At 37.3% G+C, this 26,978-nt stretch overlaps 2 protein-coding genes across 3 annotated transcripts in view; one reads left to right on the plus strand and one right to left on the minus strand.

Annotated features, from left to right (window-relative positions):
• LOC126810136 (UBX domain-containing protein 8) overlaps nt 1–12,517 on the minus strand; it is a 36,999-nt gene extending 24,482 nt beyond the window's left edge. The window contains exons 1-3 of the mRNA XM_050535126.2: nt 12,302–12,517; nt 4,118–4,264; nt 2,006–2,082 (exon numbers count right to left, since the gene is read on the minus strand). Coding sequence (XP_050391083.1) covers nt 2,006–2,082; nt 4,118–4,264; nt 12,302–12,311 — 234 coding nt within the window. The 5' untranslated portion in view covers nt 12,312–12,517. The remainder of the gene's footprint in view (nt 1–2,005; nt 2,083–4,117; nt 4,265–12,301) is intronic.
• A 151-nt stretch (nt 12,518–12,668) lies between these two features.
• On the plus strand, nt 12,669–23,203 carry LOC126810103 (S-adenosylmethionine synthase). Of its 2 annotated transcripts, XM_050535073.2 has the most exons (8): nt 12,669–12,850; nt 14,064–14,264; nt 15,642–15,754; nt 16,478–16,621; nt 17,128–17,346; nt 17,779–17,961; nt 18,748–18,881; nt 21,753–23,203. In XM_050535073.2, exons 1-8 carry the CDS (start codon nt 12,718–12,720, stop codon nt 21,853–21,855), a joined length of 1,230 nt encoding a protein of 409 aa, XP_050391030.1. In that variant the 5' UTR covers nt 12,669–12,717; the 3' UTR covers nt 21,856–23,203. The 2 variants fall into 2 exon arrangements, with proteins under 2 accessions (XP_050391030.1, XP_050391031.1); XM_050535074.2 differs by lacking the exon at nt 21,753–23,203 and having other exon boundaries at nt 18,748–18,885.
• Nucleotides 23,204–26,978: the final 3,775 nt, after the last annotated feature.

Here is a 26,978-nt window from a genome sequence, read left to right on the forward strand (position 1 = left end):
CATATGGTTTTATTTTATTTCAATAATTCGCTTGCACGTAGAGGTCTTTTAGCGGTGGAAGGAAATCAGAGGACCCGGAGAAAACCCATGAGGTTGGACAGGCAACCCTTTTTCTTGTCAAGTAAAACCGGGGAATCGAAACCACGCCAGTTGACTCAATGATAGACCTTATTATACAACGCGACCATCCGACCCCCAACTTTACATTAAGTATACAACAGACCCCCTTCAAGAAAATATATACAACTGATAACAAACTATGTGTCTAATATATTTTGAATAACTTTACACCATAGAAAATAAAATAATAGGTAAAAAACGTGAGTCTACGTAAACTACAGTCTTTAGTGCAATCACTATCTCAAATAACACAACATTATACAAATGACTTTATTGTACACATAATTATTATGTGCACTGATCTAAAATTAAAATCTATAAATGTATCATGGAAGGTAGCCTATATAAATATATATATATTGAACAATTGGAATGCTTGTTAAAATTTGGTTTATGTTCTTCAAGGAAAAAAGCAATTTTTAAAAAAAACAAAGATAGGTTGCCCGGCAATGAAACATACGTCCACAGCAAGTTGTCCAAGCAGTCCACAATGGATGTTGTATATTTATTCTTTCTTGGGTAATAGAAGCATTCACTTGACACAAACTAGGTCATTTCGAATCTAACATATATATATATGGTTCAATTTTATTTCCATAATTAGCTTGCGCGTAGGGGTCTTTAGCAGTGGGAGGAAACCGGAGGACCCTGAGAAAACCCACGAGGCTGGACAGGCGACCCTTGTCCTTGTCACGTACAACTGGGGATTCAAAACCACGCCAGTTGACTCAATGACAGACTTAATGATACAGCGCGCACATGCTAACCACTAAGCCATCCAACCCTCCATAGTCTTTACAAAACAATATATTAATTTTTAGATATGGCGGCCATTCAGGGCAGAGATTTATTCTTGAAGTATATAGCTCTCTGTGTGCAGAATGGTGAAATTAAAATTATAATTTCTGTGCCTCGTGATGTACATAAAAACTCTCTATATTGAAATAAAGTAATAAACTGTAGTACATCAGACATGAATTATATCATTATAACGTTAAATATATATATAAAAAACAAGATCAAACACTGGATTTATTGATTCAACAGACTTGACAACATGTGGGATAATAAAAAAAAGTGGAGAGAGAGAGAGAGAGAGAGAGAGAGATGGGGAGAGAGAGAGAGAGGGAGGGAGAGAGAGAGGGAGAGAGAGAGAGAGAGAGAGGTCTTTAGCAGTGGGAGGAAACCGGAGGACACAGAGAAAACCGACAAGGTTGGACAGGCAACCCTACTCCTAGTCATGTAAAACCGGAGAATCGAAACCACACCAGTTGACTCAATTATAGACCTTATGATACAAAATGCACACGCTAATCCTTCGGCCATCCAACCCCTCAATAAAAATGGCAACATTGTGCCCAGTTTAATATGGCTCTGTGAATTTAAGCCGCTGGCTCACTTACCATAATGTCAATAGCGTGTGCATAAAAGAACTACTTACAGTTGGAATTTAATAGAAATGAAATGGGATTTAACATCCTACTGTTCTGCCCCTACTGGGATAATTAAGATGGGCATACGCCATACAGTGTGCTATGAGGGAAATTTTGCCCAGACAGTGGCACTACGGCCTACTCTTATATCGGATTTCCACTGCCAAGGGATTTTTTACATGCACACCAATGTATACACGGGTCCTCGGTTTTTCTGTTCCATCCGAACGACTAGACAGCTGTCCTTGCCAGGCCCTCTGTTCTGCACCACTGATGAGTGGAAACCACACCGGAAAGTCCCAATGCAGGAATGGTACACGCGACCTCCAGACGAGCGAGCCAGCGTCTTACCCACTTAGCCACCCTGGCCCTGGAATTTAATAGCATCTCTGGATCCTAAACAGGGACACAGCCTCCATTAACCAACATATCTTGACAGTAAAAGTACCAACCTTTTCTAAATGTTCTTCTTGTTGAGTGGATCGGATTTTGTCCTGGTTTAATTTATGCTTTTCTGAGGCTTGTAATTCTATATCCAAAAAAATAAATAAATCCCTAAATTGAATACCAATTCAAAAATGGTCTGTTCAATATTTTTCAGTGCCATTTGTACTTACAAAGATACGACAAATTCAAAATTCAGAGGATCAACTGCAGAGACGATATAATAGGAAGTGGTCCAAACAAGCAAAATTTAAATGCCTATAATTTCCACTAAAATCTTTTGATGGCCCTTTTATTTAAAGTGAGAGAGAGAGAAATGGGGTTTAACATCCGCTCGACACAAACTAGGTCATTTCCGGACTAACACATGGTTCAATTTTTATTTCAATAATTCGCTTGCATAGGGGTCTTTAGCAGTGGGAGAAAATCGGAGGACCTGGAGAAATCCCACGAAGTTGGACAGGTGACCCTACTCCTTGTCACGTACAACCGGGGAATCGAAACCCCGCCAGTCTACTCAATGACAGACCTTATTATACAACGCGCACGCGCTAACTATTCGGCCATCCAACCACCAAACAGTAGACTTATTTATTTTTCAAGACTTGGACTAACTAAATATTGAATTACTTTGGCCTAATTAACCGTCAAAAGATTCTAAATCCATTAACTGATATTGCCATTAATTAAAAACCAATTAGTAACTGATAATCAGTCAGGTATGCTAATTACTGTCTGGAAGAAAATGAAACAAAATAAAATGAGGAAAATATTTGCTCAGAAAGTATTCATGGCTTGCAATCATGGGATAGTATCCATACCAAGGACGAGGCAGATGCATAATGCAATGGAACACCTGAAACAGTTTGACCCATACTGATCAGCATTGAATATTCGCTAGGCCTCTACAATCACTGATAGGGATGACATCGGTTGGGCTTAATGAACCCACAATATTAAAGGACAATATTGGTGCCAGTCATTATCACATATGTGATACAGCTGGTTAAACACATTCCAAATATAATTTTAACACAGAGATCATTGCTACGATAGCTGAGTAATACAGGTTTCCTGAATCGGAAGTGACGAACGTCAAAGGAAAACATGAGTCATACATCTATATAACTGACTGATGTGACAAGTGATAACAAATACACGGTTGAATTTCTGCTCACTAATAATTCCTTCCAAGACCAAATTTAATTCATTTTTTTTTTAAGAATTAGAAAAATAAATAAAGACGTTTGAAGTATTTGTAGGTAAAAATTATTTCCTATTTAGTGTAAATGGGTATTAAATTGAGTAAAAGACTCCATTCTGCCCAAACCAGTAATGTTTTATTTAAACAATATAAATGCACACACCATTTAGCCAATGATCGCCGCTGTGTGATGTGACATCACCTGTGCAACTTAAAGGCTCAATACCACTCTTGTTGTAACTGAATAATATGTCCCAATCTTTATTCTGGTCAGGGGGGTTGGATGGCTGAATGGTTAGCGTGCGCGCGCTGTATCATAAAGTCTGTCATTGAGTCGACTGGCGTGGTTTCGAATCCCCGGTTGTACGTGGCAAGGAGTAGGGTTGCCTGTCCAACCTCGTGGGTTTTCTCCGGGGCCTCCGGTTTCCTCCCACTGCTAAAAAAATATGTTAGTCCCGAAATGACCTAGTTTGTGTCACGTGGACGTTAAACCCCATTTCTCTTTCTCTCTCTCTCTTATTCTGGTCAACAAATTGTACTATTTTACAATATTCCAATTAATTGATGATACAAATTTCATCTTAACACACCTAATTTAAAAAATTGGAAAAATTCAACTAAATGATTTGAAAAGCCTGACGTCAAGCTTTTCAAATGTGACTTGGATTTAAAAATAGTTTTGAACCCACTGGACAAGTAAAATAGGATTTAATGGATAATTTACACAACAGGTAGGACACTAACACATCTAGTACTTAGAATAAGGCTATTTTTTATTTTCTGAAGCTGTCAAGCCAGCAAGAGTGTTATTGTTCCTTTAAAGCCTTGTGATGTGATGTCACATGTTGAAAGCAGTCATCTTATACAGAGTTATTAGAAGACTTTTGCAATACCTCTGTGAAACTGATTGAGTTACCTTGAATATCTTGTGATTCTGACGATTTGGTATTCCTACACAGTAGTTTCTCTATACGTGGTTTAAGCCATTGAATGATGAAAGAAAGTAGTCCGAGCAATAAAAATGTTTGTCCAACCAATCGTAACAATGACGGAGTATCCAATGCTGAAATATAATAAAAAAAAGACATGCCTTGAATTGAAACAACAAGGTTTAAAGCAGGATATTGAAGACATGTATATACAGTCCAGTCCTATGAGGGACATTTTGCCTGGACAGTGGCACCAAGGTCAACTGGGGGATCACGGTAGCTATAAGTGGGTAAGACGCTGGCTCGCTAGCCTGGAGGTTGGGTGTTCGATCCCTGCATTGGCTGAGAAAGTTCATCCAGATTTTGCCAAGACAGCGGCGCTACTGCATACTCTTATATCGAATTCCAACTGTCAGGGGATCTTTTACGTGCATGCCAATGTGTACAGGGGACCTCGGTTTTTTGTCCCATCAAAACAACTAGACAGCTGTCCTTGTCAGGCCCTCCGTCCTGCACCACTGACAAAGGGAATCCACGTCTGAATATCCCACTGAAAACAAAATATAGGAATACCTTATGTATCTAAACAAAATATAGGCCTACTTAATGCACCTGAACAAAAAATGTTAAAAGTTGCAAGTCACTGTAAGAATTATGAAATATTTCATCATACGCGTAATGATGTTTTGTATATGAAATATTTCGATAATGGTGCCATATGTGAGAGAAATGTCACAGTAAAACTGTAAACAATGGTCATTGATTGACCCACTAACAGCTGCATCATATAAATACAAAGTTTCATCATCATTTACTGGCAAAATATTTACAGAGAGAGAAAAAATTGGGTTTAACGTCCACTTGATTCAAAGTTTCATCATTATTTACCGGGGAAAATATTTACACAGGGAGAAAAAGCAGGTTTAAAGACCAAGTTTGAAACAAACTGGTTCATTTTGGGACTAACATAAAATTCCCTCTGTTATCGAGGCCTTAGAGTCTCTGTCATTTACCGTTTTATGACAACATCAATTTATAAATGGAGAAGCAAGGCCAAGACTCGGCTGACCAGTACTGTGGTTATGATCAATGCACACATCTTGTCAAAACTACAAACAGTGATAACTTCGCTCAAAATAAAGTAATTTCAATGAAATTTTCAAGATATTCATTTTCCATTATCTATTTTTGAACTATTATAGCAAGAACAACCTGCTCTTAACCTAAATCTTACATAATGTATCTTTAAACATACATTATGCAAGAGCTAAATCTGCCAATTGCAGGTCTTTCTTTAGGTCTGAAATGTTATCTAAATTATTAATTAGACATTAATTAACTTATCCAGACCATAATCAACTCTCGACAGCATCGCTAGCCTGTGATATTTACTGGATTATGATCTCATTTGCTGCTTGACTTCCATTCATAATTTAATCATGAAATGGATGATCGAGACTATGTTTTTTATCGTACAGACTTTAGTAATGATGATCGAGGCTAGGCCGAAATTTCAATTGCTCAATTCTTTGTTCATAGTGGATCAATTTGACTGAAATTTTCAGCAAATTGCCTATACATTATCTAGTTTTTAACTATTATAGTGAGAACTGTCAGCTCGTTATCTAATCTCCCATAATGTATCTTTAATAAAACAAACTAAAAATGTCAAAGATAGATAATCTCTCGACTTAATTGGCTTCAATTGAATGGAAATATTTTACTCATCAAAATATTTTACTCAACACTGACCAACACTTATATACACATGGTATTAGTGCATATTATATGCATAATATCTTTGTAAATACTAAACAGAATGAAATCATTTTTAACTTGTATTCCTTTTAGCAATTCAACCTTCACAATATTGTAGTTTGCAAGGGATTATTGCAACAATCCCACAAATTCTAAATTTGAATGAAAAGTGCAAAAGTGCAACTCTTGAACATGAACAATAGGTTTTTTTTAACGATGTTATGTTAAAGAAATATTTCCATGAAAGTATTTATCCGGTAGTTATTTCCAATAAAAGTATTGCATATTTGATATATACATGTATATGGAGAGTAGCTAAGACACACTCAATCTTACCAGAAAAATATTGGATTCTTGCAATCAAAATGTTTATAGAGGGATTTAAAGCAAACTTTTCATAAACAAATTAGTCAAATATGTTTTTAGTCCAAATATATCATCAAAGGACACAGTTTGTACATGGGGAAGGTATCTTTAAATATATCATCAAATTACACAGCACATGTGGGAAGGTATCTTTAAATATATCACCAAATCACATGGGAAGGCATCTTTAATTATATCATCAAATCACCCAGTTTGTATGCGGGAAGGTATCTTTAAATATATCATCAAATTACACAGTTAGCACGCGGGAAGGTATCTTTAAATATATCATCAAATCACACAGTTTATACATGGGAAGGCATCTTTAAACATTACAAGCAAAAGACTTTAATGTGTACCGGTATTATAACCTTAAATTTAATAGACTTGATTGTCATGCCAAATTTTAATTTACGTACAGAACAGAGGTCTTCATGATAGAGAGAGAGAGAGAGAAATGGGGTTTAACGTCCACTCGACACAAACTAGGTCATTTCGGGACTAACATATGGTTTAATTTTATTTACATAATTCGCTTGCGCGTAGGGGTCTTTAGCAGTGGGAGGAAACCGGAGGCCCCGGAGAAAACCCACGAAGTTGGACAGGCGACCCTACTCCTTGCCACGTACAACCAGGGATTCGAAACCACGCCAGTCGACTCAATGACAGACTTTATGATACAGCGCGCGCACGCTAACCATTCAGCCATCCAACCCCCTTCATGATAGAGACTACAGATATATATTATGCACATTATCTATTTTTTAATACTAACAACATTCAATAGATCTCCCCATTATAAACGTACAATATACATGCACCTGTTACCTTGACAATAAACTTAACTTCTAACTGTGCCACATCAAACAACCACTGTTACTTTATTATATTTCTTTATTTAAAGTGGCTTTACCAGTTTACCCTCAGATAAATTTTATAAAACAGTTTGCTTGTGGGTTCGCCATTTGAACTAATAAATTTTAGAAGAGAAAGAAAGAGAGAGAGAGAGAGAGAGAAATGGGTTTCAAGATCAACTCCATACAAACTAAGTCATTTCGGGACTAACACATGGTTCAATTTTATTTCAATAATTGCTTGCGCGTAGGGGTCTTTACATAGAAGTGGGAGGAAACCCGAGGACCATGAGAAAACCCACACAGTTGGACAGACGACCCTACTCCTTGTCGCGTACAAGTGGGGAGTCAAAACCACGCCACTTGACTCAATGACAGGCCTTCTGATCCAAGTGCACACGTTATAACCATTTGGCCACCCAATTCCCCAAGAACATTAAATAAATATAAACATATTCTACACTCCCAAATATGATATATACATATATATATCAGTGTGTACATGTAAACAAACACATCATGGGGAAATCCTGTATTTAAAACGAAAAGGCACATCCTAGTTTTGAGGTAACAAAATGAAATGGGCTAATGAAGACAAGCATACGCCATTACAGTGTGCTATGAAGGAAATTTTGCCTGGACAGCAGCACTACGGTCTACTCTTATATCGAATTCCAACTGTCAAGGGATCTTTTACGTGCACGCCAATGTGTACACGACTAGACAGATGTCCTTGACAGGGCCACCGTCCTGCATCACTGACAAGGGGGAACCACACCAGAAAATCTGGATAAATTATCTCGGCCAATGCAGGGATCGAACACCTGACCTCAAGGCTAGCGAGCCAACGTCTTACCCACTTAGCCACCGTGATCCCCCTTGAGGTAACAACTTGGTTAATAGAGAGAGAGAACGAAACTAGACTAAGGATAGAGAGAGAGAGAGAAAGAAAGAAATAAATGGGATTGGACATCCCCTCAACACAAACTAGATCATTTCACGCCTAACATTTGAATATGGTTCAATTTTCCACGACTAAAGACCACTACGCGCAAGCAAATTATTGAAATGAAATTGTATCATATGTGACCCATTACCTTGAAATGGGTACAGTGGTAAGTAGCAATTTGGTCATATTGACTCGTGCTCATAATCACATTCCTTGGGCTCCATGCTTCATTCACGGCTCCATATCATGTTCGATGGCCGAGATATCGTCAAGTATGTCCTGGTCAATTGGAGAGAATTTCAAAACCAGATTTTGAGAAAATCAATGTTAAAAATGAATTATTGAAAAATAAAATTTCCTTAGCAACCAACATTTCATACTAACGATTTCACTACTAAATTAATAATTTCTATTCACAGGCGGAGCTATATCAAACAGTAATTATCTTTACATTTTTATTGGGGGGTAGGATGGCCGAATGGTTAGCACGTAGTGTTATATGATTCATAAGGTCTGTAATTGAGTCAACTGGCGCCTGTCCAACCTCGTGGGTTTTTCTCTGGGACCTCTGGTTTCCTTCCACTGCTAAGACCCCTACGTGTAAGCGAATTATTGAAATAGAGAGAGAGAGAAATGGTGTTTAACGTCCACTCGACACGGGACTAACATATGGTTTAATCTTATTTCAATAATTCTCATTTTTATTATAATTGCTATTTTGAACTAGTTTGTATCAAGTGAAGATTAAATCCCATTTCTCCCTCTTAGGACCATCCCACCTACACATTTGGTGAGCTTGATCCAGAACTTTCTGAATGGACTGAAATATTATGTAAACATTTCAAATACACCATGACTCAGCTATTTCTTTCTTTATTGGAGAATGAATAGGATATTTAAAATATTATTATAAAAATCCACAATAAATAGAGGATATTTGTCGTTTTGTCGTGAATAACATATCTTATTTCATCGAGAAGCAAGAAAACTTACATTTTCACGAATGCGTATCATGAGTGAAAATATAAACGTTTTCTTGCTTAGAGATGAAATAAAATTTGTTATTCACGACAAACCGACAAATGTTCTATTTATTTTATGATTTTACAATCATTTTAGGGAAAAACAACATGGACTACTGCTAGCCAGTGGAATAACACTTTTATTTCACTGATAAAACGCGGTATTCCACTACTGATCATAAAATAAATTGTAAGATTGTTGTGTTCTTTGTACTATATGGAGAGAGAGAGAGAGAGAGAGAGAGAGAGAGAGTTTAAAGTCCACTCGACACAAACCAGGTCATTTCTGGACAAACATATGGTTTAATTTTATTTCAATAATTCGCTTGCGTGTAGGGGTCTTTAGCAGTGGGAGGAAACCGGAGGACCCGGAGAGAACCCACGAGTTTGGACAGGCGACTCTACTCCTTGTCACATACAACCGGGGAATCAAAACCATGTGAGTTGACTCAATGACAGACCTTATGATACAACAAGCACACACTAACCATTCGGCCATCCAACCCTCCCCCTTGTGCTATATAGTCTGAAACCTCAACCACACGATATATTCGACATTGGCCCCTGAATCCATTCACTTGATTGGATATTCGTTGTTTATTTCTTGCTCCGTCTGTGTAGTGCGATCCCAGTGCACTTATTATTTGACAGGATGTTCACCTGGGGCCATCGTCTCCCCTGTCCCGATCTCTGCACGACACTGGGAAAACCACGCTGGAAAATTCTGATAAACTTTCTTGGCCAACATCGAGAGGGAACCTGCGACCTCCAGGCTAGCGAGCCAGCGTCTTACCCACTTAGCAGCCGCGGCTCCTGAGAACGTGTACATAAAACAAAACAATTCTGGACAGAATACATTTGTCAGCAATATCACGATGGATCGGAGAGGGCAATAACTCCGATGATAGTACAATAGCTAGCAGGACAGAATACATTTGTCAGCGATATCACGATGGATGGAAGAGGGCAATAACCCTGATAATAGTACAGTAGCTAGGAGGACAGCAACAAGTCATATGATAACAAAGTACGTCTATCAATGGATAGTGTGTTGACCTCTGACCTCTGACCCCCTGACATCCACGATATCTGATTAGTAAAATATGACGTCTAGATAAGCTATAGGTCATACACTATTTTCTTCTGACGGTGTCAAGACTTCTGCAGTCAAAAAGATATTTTATAAACCTGCTGAAGTGAATATCTTAATAATAAAATCTTAAGCCTTCTACATTTTGTTCTTATAAGCTCTCAAGACTTCTGCAGTCGAAAAGATATTTTATAAACCAGCTAAATGTCTCAATATTAAAATCTTAAGCCTTCTATATTTTTGTTCTTATAAGCTTTCAAGACTTCTGCAGTTGAAAAAATATTTTATAAACCAGCTAAATGTCTCAATATTAAAATCTTAAGTCTTCTATATTTTAAATGAAATGAAATGGGGTTTAACGTCCTACTGTTCTGCTCCGAACTGGGCTAATGAAGACAGGCATATACGCCATACAGTATGCTATAAGGAAAATTTTGCCCGGGCAGGAGCATTATGGCCTACTCTTATATTGAATTCCAACTGTCAAGGGATCTTTTACGCTTACTCCAATGTATACACAGGACCTTTTTTGTTTGCCCCATCCCAATGTCTAACACCTGTCCTTGTCAGGCCCTTCTTCCTGTACCACTAACAAGTGGAAGTCATGTTGGAAAATCACGATGAACTTTCTCGGCTAATGCAAGCAACCTGCAGGCTAGCGAGCCAGCATCTTACCCACTTAGCCACTGTGGCTCCTTCTATATTTTAAAACCTTTTGAATGAAATAATAATAAGATTATTAAATCTTGGTTCAATGACAGGCATTCCCAGGTTTGATCCTATTGTTTTCCCAAGAAACTTCCCCACGATTTTTCAGTGTGGTCTCCCTTGTCAGCAGGGAGAGAGAGAGAGAGAAATGGGGTTTAACGTCCAATCGACACAAACCAGGTCATTTCGGGACTAACATATGGTTCAATTTTATTTCCATAATTCGCTTGTGCGTAGGGGTCTTTAGCAGTGGGAGGAAACCGGAGGACCTGGAGAAAACCCATGAGGTTGGACAGGCGACCCTACTCCTTGTCACGTACAACCGGGGAATCGAAACCACGCGAGTTGACTCAATGGCAGACTTTATGATACAGCGCGCATGTGCTAACCATTCAGCCATCCAACCCCCCTTGTGAGCAGGGCCGGCTGTAGAAAATGTGGGGCCCAATTTGGCAGGCCCGAAGCTAACTAGGCCCTTATTAATGTTTAAGGCCAAATATTCTTTACATCACAATTAGTAATTGATTAATACATGTATACAGTTAAAAGTATTAATGGGAGTTTTACTACTGTCTGGAACATTTTTTAAGTTGGTGTGCTGCGTGGGCCCTTTCTAGTGTGTGGCCCAATTTCGGAAAATTGGTCAAATGTGCCAAAAACCGGCCCTGCTTGTCAGTGGTGAATGACATCTAGTCCTTCAAATTGGACAAAAAACTAAGGTCCTGTGTACATGCAAGTAAAGAACTCATGACAGTTCAAATTTGATGAATACTAGGTTGAAAGGCCCCTGTCCCAGCAAAATTTCCCTCATAGCCTCCCCATGGTAAGGTCTATTTGACAAGGCCAACTGCAGATTTCGTCAAATGTCACAAGGAGGTAAACAGGGCTAGCACTAACCCTAACCCACAATCTCATCAACAATCTACATGCCCTAACCCTTTATACATCTCGTGACCTTGACAAAATCTGCAGTTGGCCTTAATATTTAGTCCTGAACTCCTACCCATATTAGGCCCCTTGATGATGCAAGCCAAACCCTACTCTAGGACGTTAATAACCCCACTTCATTTGTTGCACTTATAATTAGCAGGTCTCCTGTTGGGGCTAATAATTGGAGAAAAATAAAAGGTGGGATGTTCATAAGTTATCTTTAACATATTTGGTTAATTTCAAGTCTCTATGGGAATTGCTAATTTAAGTGTTCGAAAGAGCTGTGTTAGTCCCGACTCGCCGTACGTCGCCATGTATGTATGTAGTATGTACACAAACCACATACTATCTGCAAAACACGTATCTACAACAATATTTACTAATCTATTTTCCTTATCCTAGACGTGTCTTAAGATGTATTGAAAATTATATATTTAAATCTAACCGACAACAATAACGAATTAACCCATTAAGACAAGCGATAATCCACTTACACGTAAACATCCTTAATTTCTCTACTTTTGCTTGCAGCTTATTTTCTTGTCAATGAACTAATCCCAGAGCAGTGAGATTTTCGACACGCATGGCTACGTAGTGATTAATTTAATTAGTAAATTAACTCGATTTTAATTGTGCCGTTGCGTAATGTCTTTAACGATTGTGTGATCACGTTTTGACCACAACACAAGCCCATAAGGCTATGTCCTGAATGGAAATTTTTACGACTTATTTTAATATTTCCTACTATCTTGCCTCTAACCGGATCAGTCCACAATCAGCCATTCGACGGCGATTGGCCAATAAATCTTGATAATAAAAGTCACGTGACAGAATAATTTCTATATATTTGGCTTCTGCGATACATTCTGCCTCTTTTCCATTAAGATTAGCACAAGCAAATACAGGAAAAATGTCTGTTATTAACGGCGGGGGTAATGGAGACCATTACAGCGAAATAAATCGGCATTATGCTGAAGAATGCAGTCAAGATGACATTGGAACATTCCTTTTCACATCAGAATCAGTAGGCGAAGGCCACCCAGGTAATTCATCGAAATTAATCGTAGAAATGGACAGTGCCGAGCATCGCTTTACTGTCATTAGAATGGCGGGAAGCGTAGCTAAGTTCGTCTGTTGTTGTCATTCTGCAGAGCACGTGGGCTTTGTTTACATAATAGTAATAGTAAATTTTGTGACACAGCGCTTTTCATTCATAAGACGTGTTATTCAATCGAGATGTCATCTTTCGTATATTATGCCAACATGACTGTCATGGCTAATTGTTTTAAAATTTCGTCGATTTTATGTAAAGAAAAGGCTTTCTTTTTGATACTTTCACATCTCAGCCATTTCAGGGTATTTTTCAATCATTGTTTTATGCCTGTTCGTTTTTGAAGGATGTTCCTCTCTTTATTATATTTTCTTTTGTTGACATTATAGATTTTGACAACGCTCGGAATAATTTGTAAATATTTTAATTAATTCCCACTGACTGAATAGGAATTCCATTTGAATTTTGCTTGATTGTTACTTATGATTGCCAACTATCCAACATTTATGCTCTGCACATTTTTCAAATGAATTCTTTAAAAATTTTGTCAGCAGTGCAAACTGATATTAAAAGCCCTCTTCCACTAGAATAGCTGAGATTTGTTTTTATTATTGACGCGTGAATGTCGAGTGCTGATGCAATACTTGATGTTTACTGGCTGCGTTCAAAATGCAAGAGTGATGCAATGTTTTGATTGACATGCCTTGACACTGTCAGATATTTGGATGGACCAAAGTTTTATTCTTCAAGGGGTCGACTGAAATAGTCAAGATTATGTTTATTAGAACTTTGACTGTCTTTCAGTTAATTGGTTGATCAGTTCTTGGTTCTTTGTCTTGGACTTGTTCAAAGCAGTAGAAATTGAATTTTCCGCGTGAACAGCTTGTCAGTTAAGTGAAACTCCTCCCATTATGCCTAAATCACTTGTCTTAAAGTGAAAAGAGACATTTTTTTCCATAGCAACCGATTGCTGTTAAGGTAGGTTGGCCTGGCAATTGTACAAATCAGATCTTGATGGTAAAAAAAAAATAAAACTAACGCTACTAAAATTTTAGTACTTGGTGTGAGCTACGATTTTATATTCACGAAAAGTATGGATAATATAAGTACTACCAAAGGAACTTTATGATCAATTTAGAACCAGTAGCCTAGGAAACTATTTGGGTAATTTTTGTTTTATATTAATGTATTTTATTAATTTTCAGATAAAATCTGCGATCAGGTCAGCGACGCCATTCTAGATGCTCATTTAAAACAGGATCCAAATGCCAAGGTTGCCTGCGAGACGGTTGCCAAGACCGGCATGATCTTAGTATGTGGAGAGATTACATCAAGAGCTATGGTAGATTACCAGAAAGTTATTCGTAATACAATTAAACAGATCGGGTATGATGATTCCTCTAAAGGTAAATAGAAGCTTTATCCTACAAATTATCTTAATAGTCCTTCGGATCGAACGAGAAACCAAGGTCCTGGGTACAAGTTGGAGAGTACGTAAAAGAATGCTTAAAATTCGGTATTCAAAATAAGAGACGACATCGTACCGTGGCCCGATCAAAATTGCCCTCGTTGCCATCGGCATGGTGTATGCCTGTTTGGGAGCTACGGTGGCTCAGTGGGTAGGACATTGGCTTGCTAACCTGGAAGTCTTGTGTTCGATGCCTGCATTGGCTGAGGGCCCGACACGGACACCTGTCTGGTCGTTAAGATAGGACTGGAAACCGAGATCCTGTATACAGGTTGGCATGCACGTAAAAGAACCCTTGACAGTTTGAATTCGATGTAAGAGTAGGCCGTAGTGCTGCTGTCTGGGCTTTAAACCACATTTCCTATCCGTTGGTTAGTAAATAAACCGACCCCTACTGTCCACAAAAAAGGGCATTTTCAGTGTAAATCAGTTTAACTTAAAGATACATTATGTAAAATTTAGATAAAGAACTAGCCATTCTTGCTATAATTGTTCGAAAGAAGATGATGTAAAATGAATAATTTGAAAATTTCATTCAAATTAATCTATTGCAAGTGAAGATATTAGCCTTTGAAGGTTTGACAGAGGTGTGCAATAATTTGTAGGCCTATCTCTTAAAGTAAAATACCTTGGTTGGTTATCTTTTGTTTATTTGATTCATATTACAATATAAATATTATCTAAAACAAATAAGTTTGCATATCTATCACATATTCGTAGTAGATATGGTTTTCGATATGAATCCCGATTAAAACTCGGTTGGTCTGACATGATTAAATTTGGGTTGGTCTTTGTGTACAAACATTATGAGATAATAAGTATAAGGTTAAAGATATGGAGATAAACTCTGTAGGATATGTCAAGCACATGAACACTCAGTTGTCTTAAATAACTGGTACTAGTTTACTAGTTCAAGCATCCTTGGGTCAGTACTAGGTCACTGATTATGCAAATGAGTAGTATATCATTATATGATAATATTAAAGAGTGGTCTATCGAGGGTGCTTATGTCATAAGATCTGCCATTGAGTCAAGTAGCTTGGTTTCGATCCCTTGGTTGTACATGATCATGAGTCGGGACGCTTGCCTAACATCATGAGTTGGGAACAGTCATTTAGTCAAATGGCTTCATTTCGATCCCATGCTAACGTGTGTTGAAGAGTAGGGTCATCCATCTACCCTACTTTGTGGGTTTTCTACAGGTCCTCCTGTACTCTCCAAAATACAACAAAAATAGAGGAATAATTAAACAAGAAAAGTTCCCAATGCCTCTGACTTTTAGTAATTAATGTATTTTATTTTTTTTTATTTTCAGGATTTGACTACAAGACATGTAATGTATTAATAGCCCTTGAAGAACAAAGTGTAGATATTGCTGCTGGTGTCCATGTTGACAGAAATGAAGAAGATATTGGTGCTGGTGATCAGGTATAGATACTTGTCTATTAATTTTATAAAACGGGATATATTATTATTATTATTATTATTGTTTGATTTATATAGCGCTTCATTACACGTGAAGTGTTTCTAAGCGCATATCACAAACATATACTTCAAACACACAGAAACAATCAAAATCAGGAGAACATAATTAAACACAGCTGCCTGTTAGGCGCTATTATTCAAAGGTTTATATCCAACAAATCAACCGGCTAATCTCAATATTGAACTCAGTCGAGGTATTACCTGATGAACACCTACACCAAGTAGAGTTCAAAAATAAAAACGAAGTTTAAAAGAATCAACTTCATTAACAAAAATTAAACAATCAAAAACTAAACAGATATGCTAATATATCGGTTCAGAGTGAAGCAATTTGACTGAAATTTTCAGCATATTTTGTTTTCATTATCTATTCTTTAACTATTATAGCGAGAACTGTCAACTCTTGATCTAATCTTGTCTAATATCTCAGTTCAGAGTGGAGCAATTTGACTGAAATTTTCAGCATATTCTATTTACGTTATAATCTATTTTTAACTATTGTTTGGTTATGCTGCCATTAAAACAGAAGTTCCATCTAATTGGTATATTTCAAAATTTAATGTTGACGGTAATTTTTATAATATTTCAGAGTTTTATGTTTACAATAATATTTCAGGGTTTAATGTAATTCTGGTAATGTTGACAATAAATTTTAAATTATTTCAGGGTTTAATGTTTGGTTATGCTACAGATGAAACAGAAGAATGTATGCCCTTAACAGTTGTACTATCACATCAACTTAATGCTAAAATAGCTCAATTACGTCGTGATGGGGGTTTACCATGGGCAAGACCAGACTCAAAAACACAGGTAGGCTTTCACACGTTAAATTTGAAATATTATTACCGGTTGAATTTAATGTTATAAATCTAAATTTTCTATATCAAAGAAACATCTTGACTGCCATGCTCCAATACAGTAGCCATTGGAAGCTTATTAGGATCTCCACCTCCCCTGACACCAACAAAGTTCACAAAACATTCTCAGACTGAAGTAAAGAATTTACTCAACTTTCAATCGCTGTTGATGAAAAATATCTTTGATCAAGAAATACAAAACGTTGCACATAGTTTCTTATTGATGTATTTGATACATTAAAACAACAAAAGATTTATAAATGGCTATATTTTAGTGTCTTCATTAGCCCAGTTGATGTAAAATGTAAAACCCCTTTGATTTTTGAGTATGAAGCAAGATGTAATCTTAAATGATTCAAAAACAAATTGAGAATTATTTATATCATAGGAATAGCTACTTGTTAACATTCATAAGACTTGTGGGGAAATATTTTTAAATATATTATTTTTCTCTTCCAGGTTACAGTTGAATATAAATATGTAAAGGGTGCTGCCATACCTCTTCGCGTCCACACCGTAGTTATCTCCCTTCAACACGACGAAACTGTATCGACAGAAACACTACGACAAGAATTAATGGATAAAGTTGTAAAATCTGTAATTCCTGCCAAATATTTAGACAATAAAACAGTCTATCACATTCAGCCTTCTGGTCGATTTATTATCGGAGGTCCTCAGGTAATTATTATAAATCTGATTGTTTATTTTAGGGTGACGTTTATCTATGATCATTTATTACACTAGATTTCGATTGTTTATTTTGGGGAACATGGTTTAACAGTAGTCTATAATTATTTATTAACTCTTAAGTGACCCAGAGGTTTTGATGTCATAACATCGTAAAAACCACGCCATAATGGTAATCTGTGATTAGGAGAACATTTTTGTAGCGGTCTAGACAATATCACTGTTTTATTATAATTTTTCAAGAAGAAACAGTACAAATTTTATCTGTCAAAATGTCAAACTTGAAGTAAACAAATGAGTAAAAGGTGTCTGTTTATAAGGGAAGTAACTCTCATTATGCTAGTCCACAAAAGTCGCCGTGGATACTTAACGGTAATCTTACAGGTGTAGACTAAGAGTTAAATGATAATTTGTTTATTTTAGGGTGACAGTGGGTTAACAGGCAGGAAGATTATTGTTGATACATACGGTGGTTGGGGGGCTCACGGTGGAGGAGCTTTCTCCGGAAAAGACTTCTCGAAGGTAGATAGATCTGCAGCCTATGCATCAAGATGGGTGGCTAAATCTCTTGTTAAATCTGGACTGTGTAAACGGGTTCTTGTACAGGTAAGTTGTGTAGATTATAATATACTAATGTCCAAAAGAAAGTATACACTGTGCATTTTGTGCTGCATCAACCAAAGTCGTTTTTCCATGGTATTTGGTTAGAATGACAATTTGTTTCACATTTTTATTTTGCTTAGAAATGTCCAGTTTGGACGCAAGAGAAAAACTCAGTAATGATTTATCAAATGTTTTTAATCTAAACAAAACTTAGTCATACTTTTAGTGTGTATACTTTGTTTTGGACATCAGTATATTTATATTGTATCTTAGTCTGAAAGGGACTTCAGTGGGCCTTAAAACCCATATTCTTTAATTTATCAGTTTCCTAAAATAATATAAGGCCACATGTTTTACAGAATGAATATAATAAACTAGCAGTTAAGCCTGGCGTAGCTCGGGTAGCCATAAACAGGAAATAGCATAACTCTGGAAGTGGTAGGCCACCGACACTAGGCCTATGTTACTCCCCAAGTCTAGCTACCCTGATGCACCAAATATCAGCCTGAACAGACAAAAAAATTGAGTCACAAATTAGGATAGGATAACAAGCTTGATCAGCAGAAATAAAACCGCCTCCTTATGATCCAATAAGAGGTTCTCTACTAGCAATCATATCGGCAGATCTGATCCAAATACCATTTATATACACATCGGATCGTTAGCAAGATAAACAAGACTGGGTCATACACGGTCCGAACCCCTCTTTATCAAATATTACGTAGAATTTGTTTCCATGAGATTCATTTGATCACTTATTATATATTTGTAATCAATGATATTTTCTAGTTATCCTATGCTATTGGTATCGCCGAACCATTATCCATCACCGTCTTCAGCTACGGAACATCGCACAAATCCGAGAAAGAATTACTGGAAATAGTCAAGAACAATTTTGATCTCAGACCAGGAAAAATCGTCCAGTGAGTATATTATTTTTTTAACTAAATGTTAAATTATCAAAGCGTGTACATTTCGGCCTTGGATTATTATCCATGTTCGGTATTGTCCATGAAGACGCTGGATAGCTAGGTTGGAGGTTGCGTGTTCGATCCCTGCATTGCCCGAGAAAGTTCGTGATTTTCTGTCGGAGGGCCTGAAAAAGACAGCTGTCTAGTCATTGGGATGGGATGAAAATTCAAGGTCCTGTCTATACATTGGCATGCAGGTTGGTATTTGATAGAAGAGTAGGCCATAGTGCTGCTGCCCTGGCAAAATTTCCCTCCTTGCACACTGTATGGCGAATGCCCGTCTTCATTAGCCCAGTATAGGAGAAGGATGTTAAACCCAACTTTATTTCATTTTTATACGTCCACATTCATAATGTGAACGTATTATGCCGTCGCCCCTGTCTGTGTGTGTGTGTGTGTGTGTGTGTGTGTGTATGTATGTATGTGTGTGTGTCTGTGGTTCGCCTACAGGGCGCAATTCTTCATGGATTTTCTTCAAACTTGGTATACTTATTCCTTATACCCCAAGGAAGATCCCTATTGTTTTTGGTGCATGCCCGACCCCCCGGGGCAGAGCCACGCCCATTTCTAGTATTTGTTTGTTTGTCGTCTACAGGCCACATTTCTTAACTAATAATCTTGAAACTTTGCATACACATTCTTTGTACCCTAAGGAACATCCCTATCGTTTGGGGTGCATGCCCAACCCCCAGGGGCAGAGCCACGCCCATTTTCTTTTCGTGTGTCTTTGTGTCGCCTACAGGGCGCAATTCTTCATGGATTTTCTTCAAACTTGGTATACTTATTCCTTATACCCCAAGGAAGATCCCTATTGTTTTTGGTGCATGCCCGACCCCCCGGGGCAGAGCCACGCCCATTTCTAGTATTTGTTTGTTTGTCGTCTACAGGCCACATTTCTTAACTAATAATCTTGAAACTTTGCATACACATTCTTTGTACCCTAAGGAACATCCCTATCGTTTGGGGTGCATGCCCGACCCCAAGGGGCAGAGCCACGCCCACTTTCTTTTCTTTGTATGTCTGTGTGTCGCCTATAGGCCACAATTCTTAATCAATCGTCTTGAAAATTTTTCATATGAATTGCTTATACCCTAAGTATGATCCCTATTGTTTTTGGTGCATGCCCGACCCCCAGGGGCAGAGCCACGCCAATTCCTTATATTTATTTATTTGTTTGTCATCTACAGACCGCATTTCTTAACGTATCATCTTGAAACTATGTATACTTATTCTTTGTACCCCAAGGAACATCCCTATCGTTTGGGGTGCATGCCCGACCCCAGGGGCAGACCCACGTCCATTTTCTTTTCTTTTTATGTCTGTGTGTCGCCTATAGGCCACAATTCTTAATCAATCGTCTTGAAAAATTTTCATATGAATTGCTTATACCCTAAGTATGATCCCTATTGTTTTTGGTGCATGCCCGACCCCCAGAGGCAGAACCACGCCCATTCCTTATATTTATTTATTTGTTTGTCATCTACAGACCGCATTTCTTAACGTATCAACTTTACATACTTATTCCTTATACCCTAAGGATGATCCCTATTGTTTTTGGTGCATGCAAGCCTCCCCGGGGCAGAGCCACGCCCATTTTTTGTATTTGTTTGTTTGTCGTCTACAGGCCACATTTCTTAACGTATCATCTTGAAACTTTGCATACTTATTCTTTGTACCCTAAGGAACATCCCTATCGTTTTGGGTGCATGCCCAACCCCCAGGGGCAAAGCCACGCCCATTTTCTTTTTTATGTCTGTGTGTCGCCTACAGGCCACAATTCTTAATCAATCGTCTTGAAATTTTTTCATATGAATTGCTTATACCCTAACGATCATCCCTATTGTTTTTTTACCCCCAGGGGCAGAGCCACGCCCATTTTCTTTTCTTTTTATGTCTGTGTGTCACCTACAGGCCACAATTCTTAATCAATCGTCTTGAAAAAATTTCATATGAATTGCTTATACCCTAACGATGATCCCTATTGTTTTTGGTGCATGCCCGACCGCCAGGGGCAGAGCCACGCCCATCCCTTATATTTATTTATTTGTTTGTCATCTACAGATCGCATTTCTTATCGTATCACCTTGAAACCTAGCATACATATTCCTTCTATCCTAAGGAACATCCCTATTATTAGTGGTGAATACCCAACACCCAGGGGCAGAGCTACGCCCATTTTCTTTTTTTATGTCTGTGTGTCACTTGCAGACCGCATTTCTTAATCGATCATCTTGAAAACTTTTTTATACTTATTCCTTATAGCCTAAGGCTACTTTTTATACTTATTCCTTAATCCTAAGGCCGACCTCTATTATTATTTTTGGTGCATGCTCGACCCCTTGGGACAGAGCCACGCCTAACGTTTGTGTGTCCTGTGTTTTGCCTACAGACCGCAATTCTTAACAGATCCTTTTGAAACTTTGCATACCTATTCGAAACGTCATGCTTTTAGAATAAAGACATCGATTGTTTTAAAATAAAAATTGTGTTCTGTTAATGTGAACGAAGTGTTAAACTGATAGCAGTCCTACAACCCAGTTTTATTTCACAGACCCTCAATGCAAACTGGACCATATCAAACAAAACAGGAATGTGGACGTATATTGCTGCGTTAGCGATGCTCTTGTTTGTCCATGGAATGCATTTGTTTAATTCATACGAGAACATTTGGGAATGGATTAAGCCGTTAAATAAAAACGAATGTCTGAAGAATGCAAATGGTGATCAGCTAGTTTAAAACTATCACAGAAATTTATTATTTTCTAAATGCCACTGCTTTTAAAAAAAATTTTAAGACTTCATTATTATTTTCTTTTTCTCCAGGGAATTAAATTTACGCTCACCAATCTACCAACAGACGGCTTGCTACGGACATTTTGGACGACCAGGTTTCTCATGGGAAACGCCCAAGAAATTGAAATATTAGTTGTTATATACCCCCTATAATTAATTAACTTTGTTTATTATAAATTTTTTAATTATATATTAATATTGTTATTACTCGTATTGTGTATAGATCGCTTGCGGTCGATTCATGGTATTTAAAGGTGCCACAGTAGAAACAAGGATAGGTTGACGTAGACATTAACCAAAAATTTTTCAAAAAAAAAAAAAAATTACTCGATTAATTTATTGTTTTTCAAATTTGTGCGTTATTAAATGATAGCATTCTGACCTCCTGTTGTCAGAAAATGTTCTACATTGAGGATATTCGTAACTTTGTATTGGGGGAGAGATGGTATGGATTATCTCTCTTTCATGTAAATTTTTCTGAATTGCGGATATTTTGTATGAGGGATGATATGTTAATTATCGTTCCTTTATGCGTACTTTGTAAGGAATTTTTCTGATGACAGGACTTTCGTTAGTGTTATTATCGTAGCGCAGTGTTTGATAAACTTCTGATTTGTCCCCAATATATATATATATATAGATAGAATCGTATAAATCCATGTTATCGTTGATTGTGTTAGTCATGTGATGAACCTGGTGCTCTGAGATTGATCACATTGACTGACAGTGATTCGCCCATTTGATTTAATTGTTTATTCGGAGTTGTCTACCTTGGTCTGATCTTGGTGCTACTGCAAATCTGCATGTGCATGTAAAAACACATGCACCTTTGTCTTGGGTTTATAGAAATTTCAAGGAAAAGAGCACTCTCTCTAAACCTCTCGGGTTACCTTCGCCATGAATCGACTGCGACCATGGTTAACATTTTTTTTCTTTTTTTTTTTTTACACGTATGCGTGTTCTCGTTGGTCACGATTTTGTGTCTTGTATATTACAATACAAATATTTTTTTAGTCGGATTTTGAAGACTAAAGGTGTGTTAGAACTCAATTGATAGGGTATTTACTATATTCTCTGTCCGTTGATTTATTTAAATAACAATGAAGTTGTACATCAGATTAAAAAATTTACGCAAAAAATGATACAAGGGAGATAAGCTAATTATTTGTGTGAAAGAGTGAGTGTGTGTCTGTCTCTCATAAATTATCGATCAATCAATCGTGAGAAAATATTCCTCTCATTGAACATTTAAAATAATAAAAAGAAAAATGTGTGCAAATGATAAATTCTGTAAAGAAATTTTAAAATATTGTAAAAAAAAAAATTATGAATTGTACAAATTTCTTAACATGATGCTCATTTGTAAACGAGATTCATGGCGATATCATTAAATCATTGTTTTCATATTGTATAAAAAAGAGGTAATTTTTAAACTTGCCTTCTTGGGATCAAGAAATAATAATAAAAAATTATAAAATTTTGTTATGAATTGTTATATTATGTTTATAATCTTTGAGTGCCATTTAGTGATTGAGCACAAAAGAAACAAAAACCAACACAGGTTCTGTGGAAAACAATCACTGGTTTATACAATCTGATTATAATACAGATCTATATTTCGTTTCGTTTTTTTATACTTTCGATGGCCTACACTACATGAAGATCTGACAAGTTATAGCGATAGGTCACGTCAGGGGGGTCAAAATACCGACTCTTGACCCTATGATGTCAGACATTTGATTAACCAATCAGCATTGATGTTACTAGTGGATTACCCACAGTTCCGTGCAAAACACGCCTAAAGCTCGCCGTAACAGACCGTTTCATTGGTTTATCCCCGACACCATTCAGAACACAAGTTAAATAACAACTCTTCCAGATCCAAGTGTAGTAAAGACAAGTAAAACGAAATTTTGAACTATAAAAACGAAACGAAATGGGATCTGTGTTTGAATCAGATTGTGGTTTATACACATATAGCGAAACGGTTTGACAAGTATTATTGTTTATGCATTGGACGAAGTTCATCCGGATTTTCTGGCGTGGTTCCCCCAGTATAGGAGCAGAACAGTAGGACGTTAAACCCCATTTCATTTCTTGAATGAATCGGTTGGATGGTCGAATGGTTAGCACGCATGTGTGCTGTATGATAAGGTTTGTCATGGAATCAACTGGCATGTTTCGATTCCCCGCTTGTTCATGACAAGGGAGTAGGGTCACCTGTCCAACCTCATGGGTTTTCTCCGGTTTCCTCCCACTGCTAAAGACCCCTCGTGCAAGCGAATTGAAATGAAATTGAACCATATGTTAGTCCCGAAATAACCTAGTTTGTGTCAGTGGATGTTTGACCCCATTCCTCTCTTTAATAAATCAAGAGTTACTGTGGATAAGGCAGCAGCTCAACAGCCAGGAGGCTCTTGAGTTCATTTCGCGGTTTTGGCTTAGTGCGGGTTCTCTCTGTGGTGACAAACCGGTGGCCTGAAGCAAACCATGACAGTAGTTTGAATGGGGTGGGACGATTTACCCAATACCACCTCAATATCACCACATACTACCCAATACTACAACATAATGATGCAAAATAGAGACATCATTTGATTTTTTTTTCAAAAATAGAGAGTTATAATGCGGGATATGTGCTTCAAATGCGATACCGATGTCTGGTTGTTCCATTTGCTATATGCCACCCAAAACAAGGCAATAATAACAAAATATTCATCAAATACTACCCAGTATGATCTAATAACAACCTAATATTTCAAATAACAGCACATTAGTATAATTACTGCAACGAATATTCGATATTTTGCAGAAAATTGAAATGTTTATACAGTTATCTCCCTTTACAACCGGTAAATAGATTTTAGATTGCTACTCCGATTAATCACCTTCTTTGGCTTTGCAGTTGGTTTCGAAGGCGACAAACTTAAAATAAGAAAAACAATTAACCATATACCATATTTTATTCCCAAAATGACCCACCTCTCTCTTAACGCTTGTAAGTGACAAGGCGTGGGTTCGTCTGTCAAACAAGCGAGTTAATGAAATAATATTGAACTATATGTTAGTCCCGAAATTACCTAGTGTCGAATGTTTGTATGTATTTTAAAATTAATGCTTTAACAAAACAAACTGCATTATGTTTATATTCATTTTTTTTCATGTCAACTATTAAGTTATTGCGTATTTACTTACTGCACGATATTTTATTTTAAATTAACATACGACACTTCTTAGTTCATCAAAACTATCATTTGCGGCCTGTTACAGCACTGTCGGTTTATTGCGCTATCTATACCATAATGTTTCATGCATATAATTACTGATTTAATAAACAATTAATCAATCACTCATTACAATACGTTACAACAAATTACAACGAATTGCAACGAAAGTATACATAATTTTCTTGTCAACAAAAATCACATACACGAGTTATCTCCCATGAACCTCCGATTTGGGCACTGAGGCTTTTTAACTCAACTGAATTGTTATTTTGTGTTTCCACAGTCAACATTTTTGGAGTTACTGGGTGTTGTTTTGGAGTTATTGGATAATTCGACGCGCCCTACGCTATCATAATCATGATGCGTATATTTGAAATGAATTCCGGTAGTCTTTCAAATAAATAGACCCACAGCGCCTTCATCAGGCCCGTGGAGAGATCAAAATAGTTATTCGTTATATTATAGTGTATTATGCATTTAAAATAAATTAGTTTTGTGGGAGGAATCGGGGATTTTCGATGTGAATTTCGGTGATTGTAAATGAATTCCGGGGATTTTCGGTGATTAGTCGGACCCGTTTCTTTGATAATATAAATAAACCAGAACTTGATTACCCAATCAACAATCTTAACCCCGTTGATTAAGTGTTAAGTCAGGTGGAATGTATATACGAGTAGAGCATTACACATTTGCATTGTAATAAACATAAAACATCCTCCATTAAACATACATTATGCAAGAGCTAAATCTGCCTATTGCAGGTCTTTCTTTAAGCCTGAAATGTTATCTAAAGTATTAATTAGACATTAATTAACGTATCCAGACCATAATCAACTCTCGATGTCAACGCGAGCCTGCGATAATTGTTGGATTATGATCCGATTTGCTGCTTAACTTTCCTTCTCGATTTAACGATTAAATGGATAATGGAGACTATGATTTTTGTCGTACCGACTTTAGTAATGATGACCGAGGCTATGCGGAACTTTCGGTTCATAGTGGATCAATTTGACTGAAATTTTCAGCAAATTGCCTTTACATTATCTAGTTTTTAACTATTATAGTGATAACTGTCAGCTCGTTATCGAATCTCCAATAATGTATCTTTAAGTAAATATGCAATAACTTAATACTTAACATGGGAGAGAGAGAGAGAGAGAGGGAAGAGTGAGAGAGGGAGAGAGAGAGAGGGAGAAGAGTGAGAGAGAGAGAGAGAGGAAGTGAGTGAGAGAGGGAGAGAGAGAGAGAGAGAGGGAAGAGTGAGAGAGAGAGAGTGAGAGAGAGAGAGTGAGTGAGAGAGGGAGAAAGAGAGAGAGAGGGGGGGAGAAGAGTGAGAGAGAGAGGGAGAAGAGTGAGAGAGAGAGAGAGAGGGAGAAGAGTGAGAGAGAGAGAGTGAGTGAGAGAGGGAGAAAGAGAGAGAGAGAGAGAGAGAGATACGGAGAAGAGTGAGAGAGAGAGAGAGGGAGAAGAGTGAGAGAGAGAGGGGGGAGAGGCAGAGAGAGAGAAATAAAAATGGGGTTTAACATCCACTCGACACAAACTAGGTCATTTCGGGTCTATATTTCAACAATTCGCTAATTGCGCATATAGAGGTCTTTGACAGAGGGAGGAAACTGGTGACTGTGTGTATTCATTTAGATGGTAATTAAATCGCCGCGACAACGTCACCTGTGGGTATATACCGGAGAATAATTAGAATTTGTTCAATATTGACAATATTCGAAGAATTTGTGACATTTTGACAAGAGGAGATTTTTCAAAGGCGCCTAGTTTGGAACCGGAATCATTTAAAAGACAAAGTCATTAAAAGACAGATATAAAGAAAAATTTGTATGCTTTCCTGACATATTATGCCCAAATGATTTTTTAAACTGATTTTACTTTAATGCATTTTTAAATCTATCTTAATTTCAAGTTATCTTGATGATTAACTGCCATTCTTAAACTAGAAATAAAGAACGTCGGATTAACGAACTTCTGTGCTGTGGGACGATCGAAAGAATAGGATGTACGATTTTCACAACGGTAC

The sequence above is a fragment of the Patella vulgata genome, chromosome 2, assembly GCF_932274485.2.
Source record: "Patella vulgata chromosome 2, xgPatVulg1.2, whole genome shotgun sequence".
Lineage (NCBI taxonomy): Eukaryota > Metazoa > Mollusca > Gastropoda > Patellidae > Patella > Patella vulgata.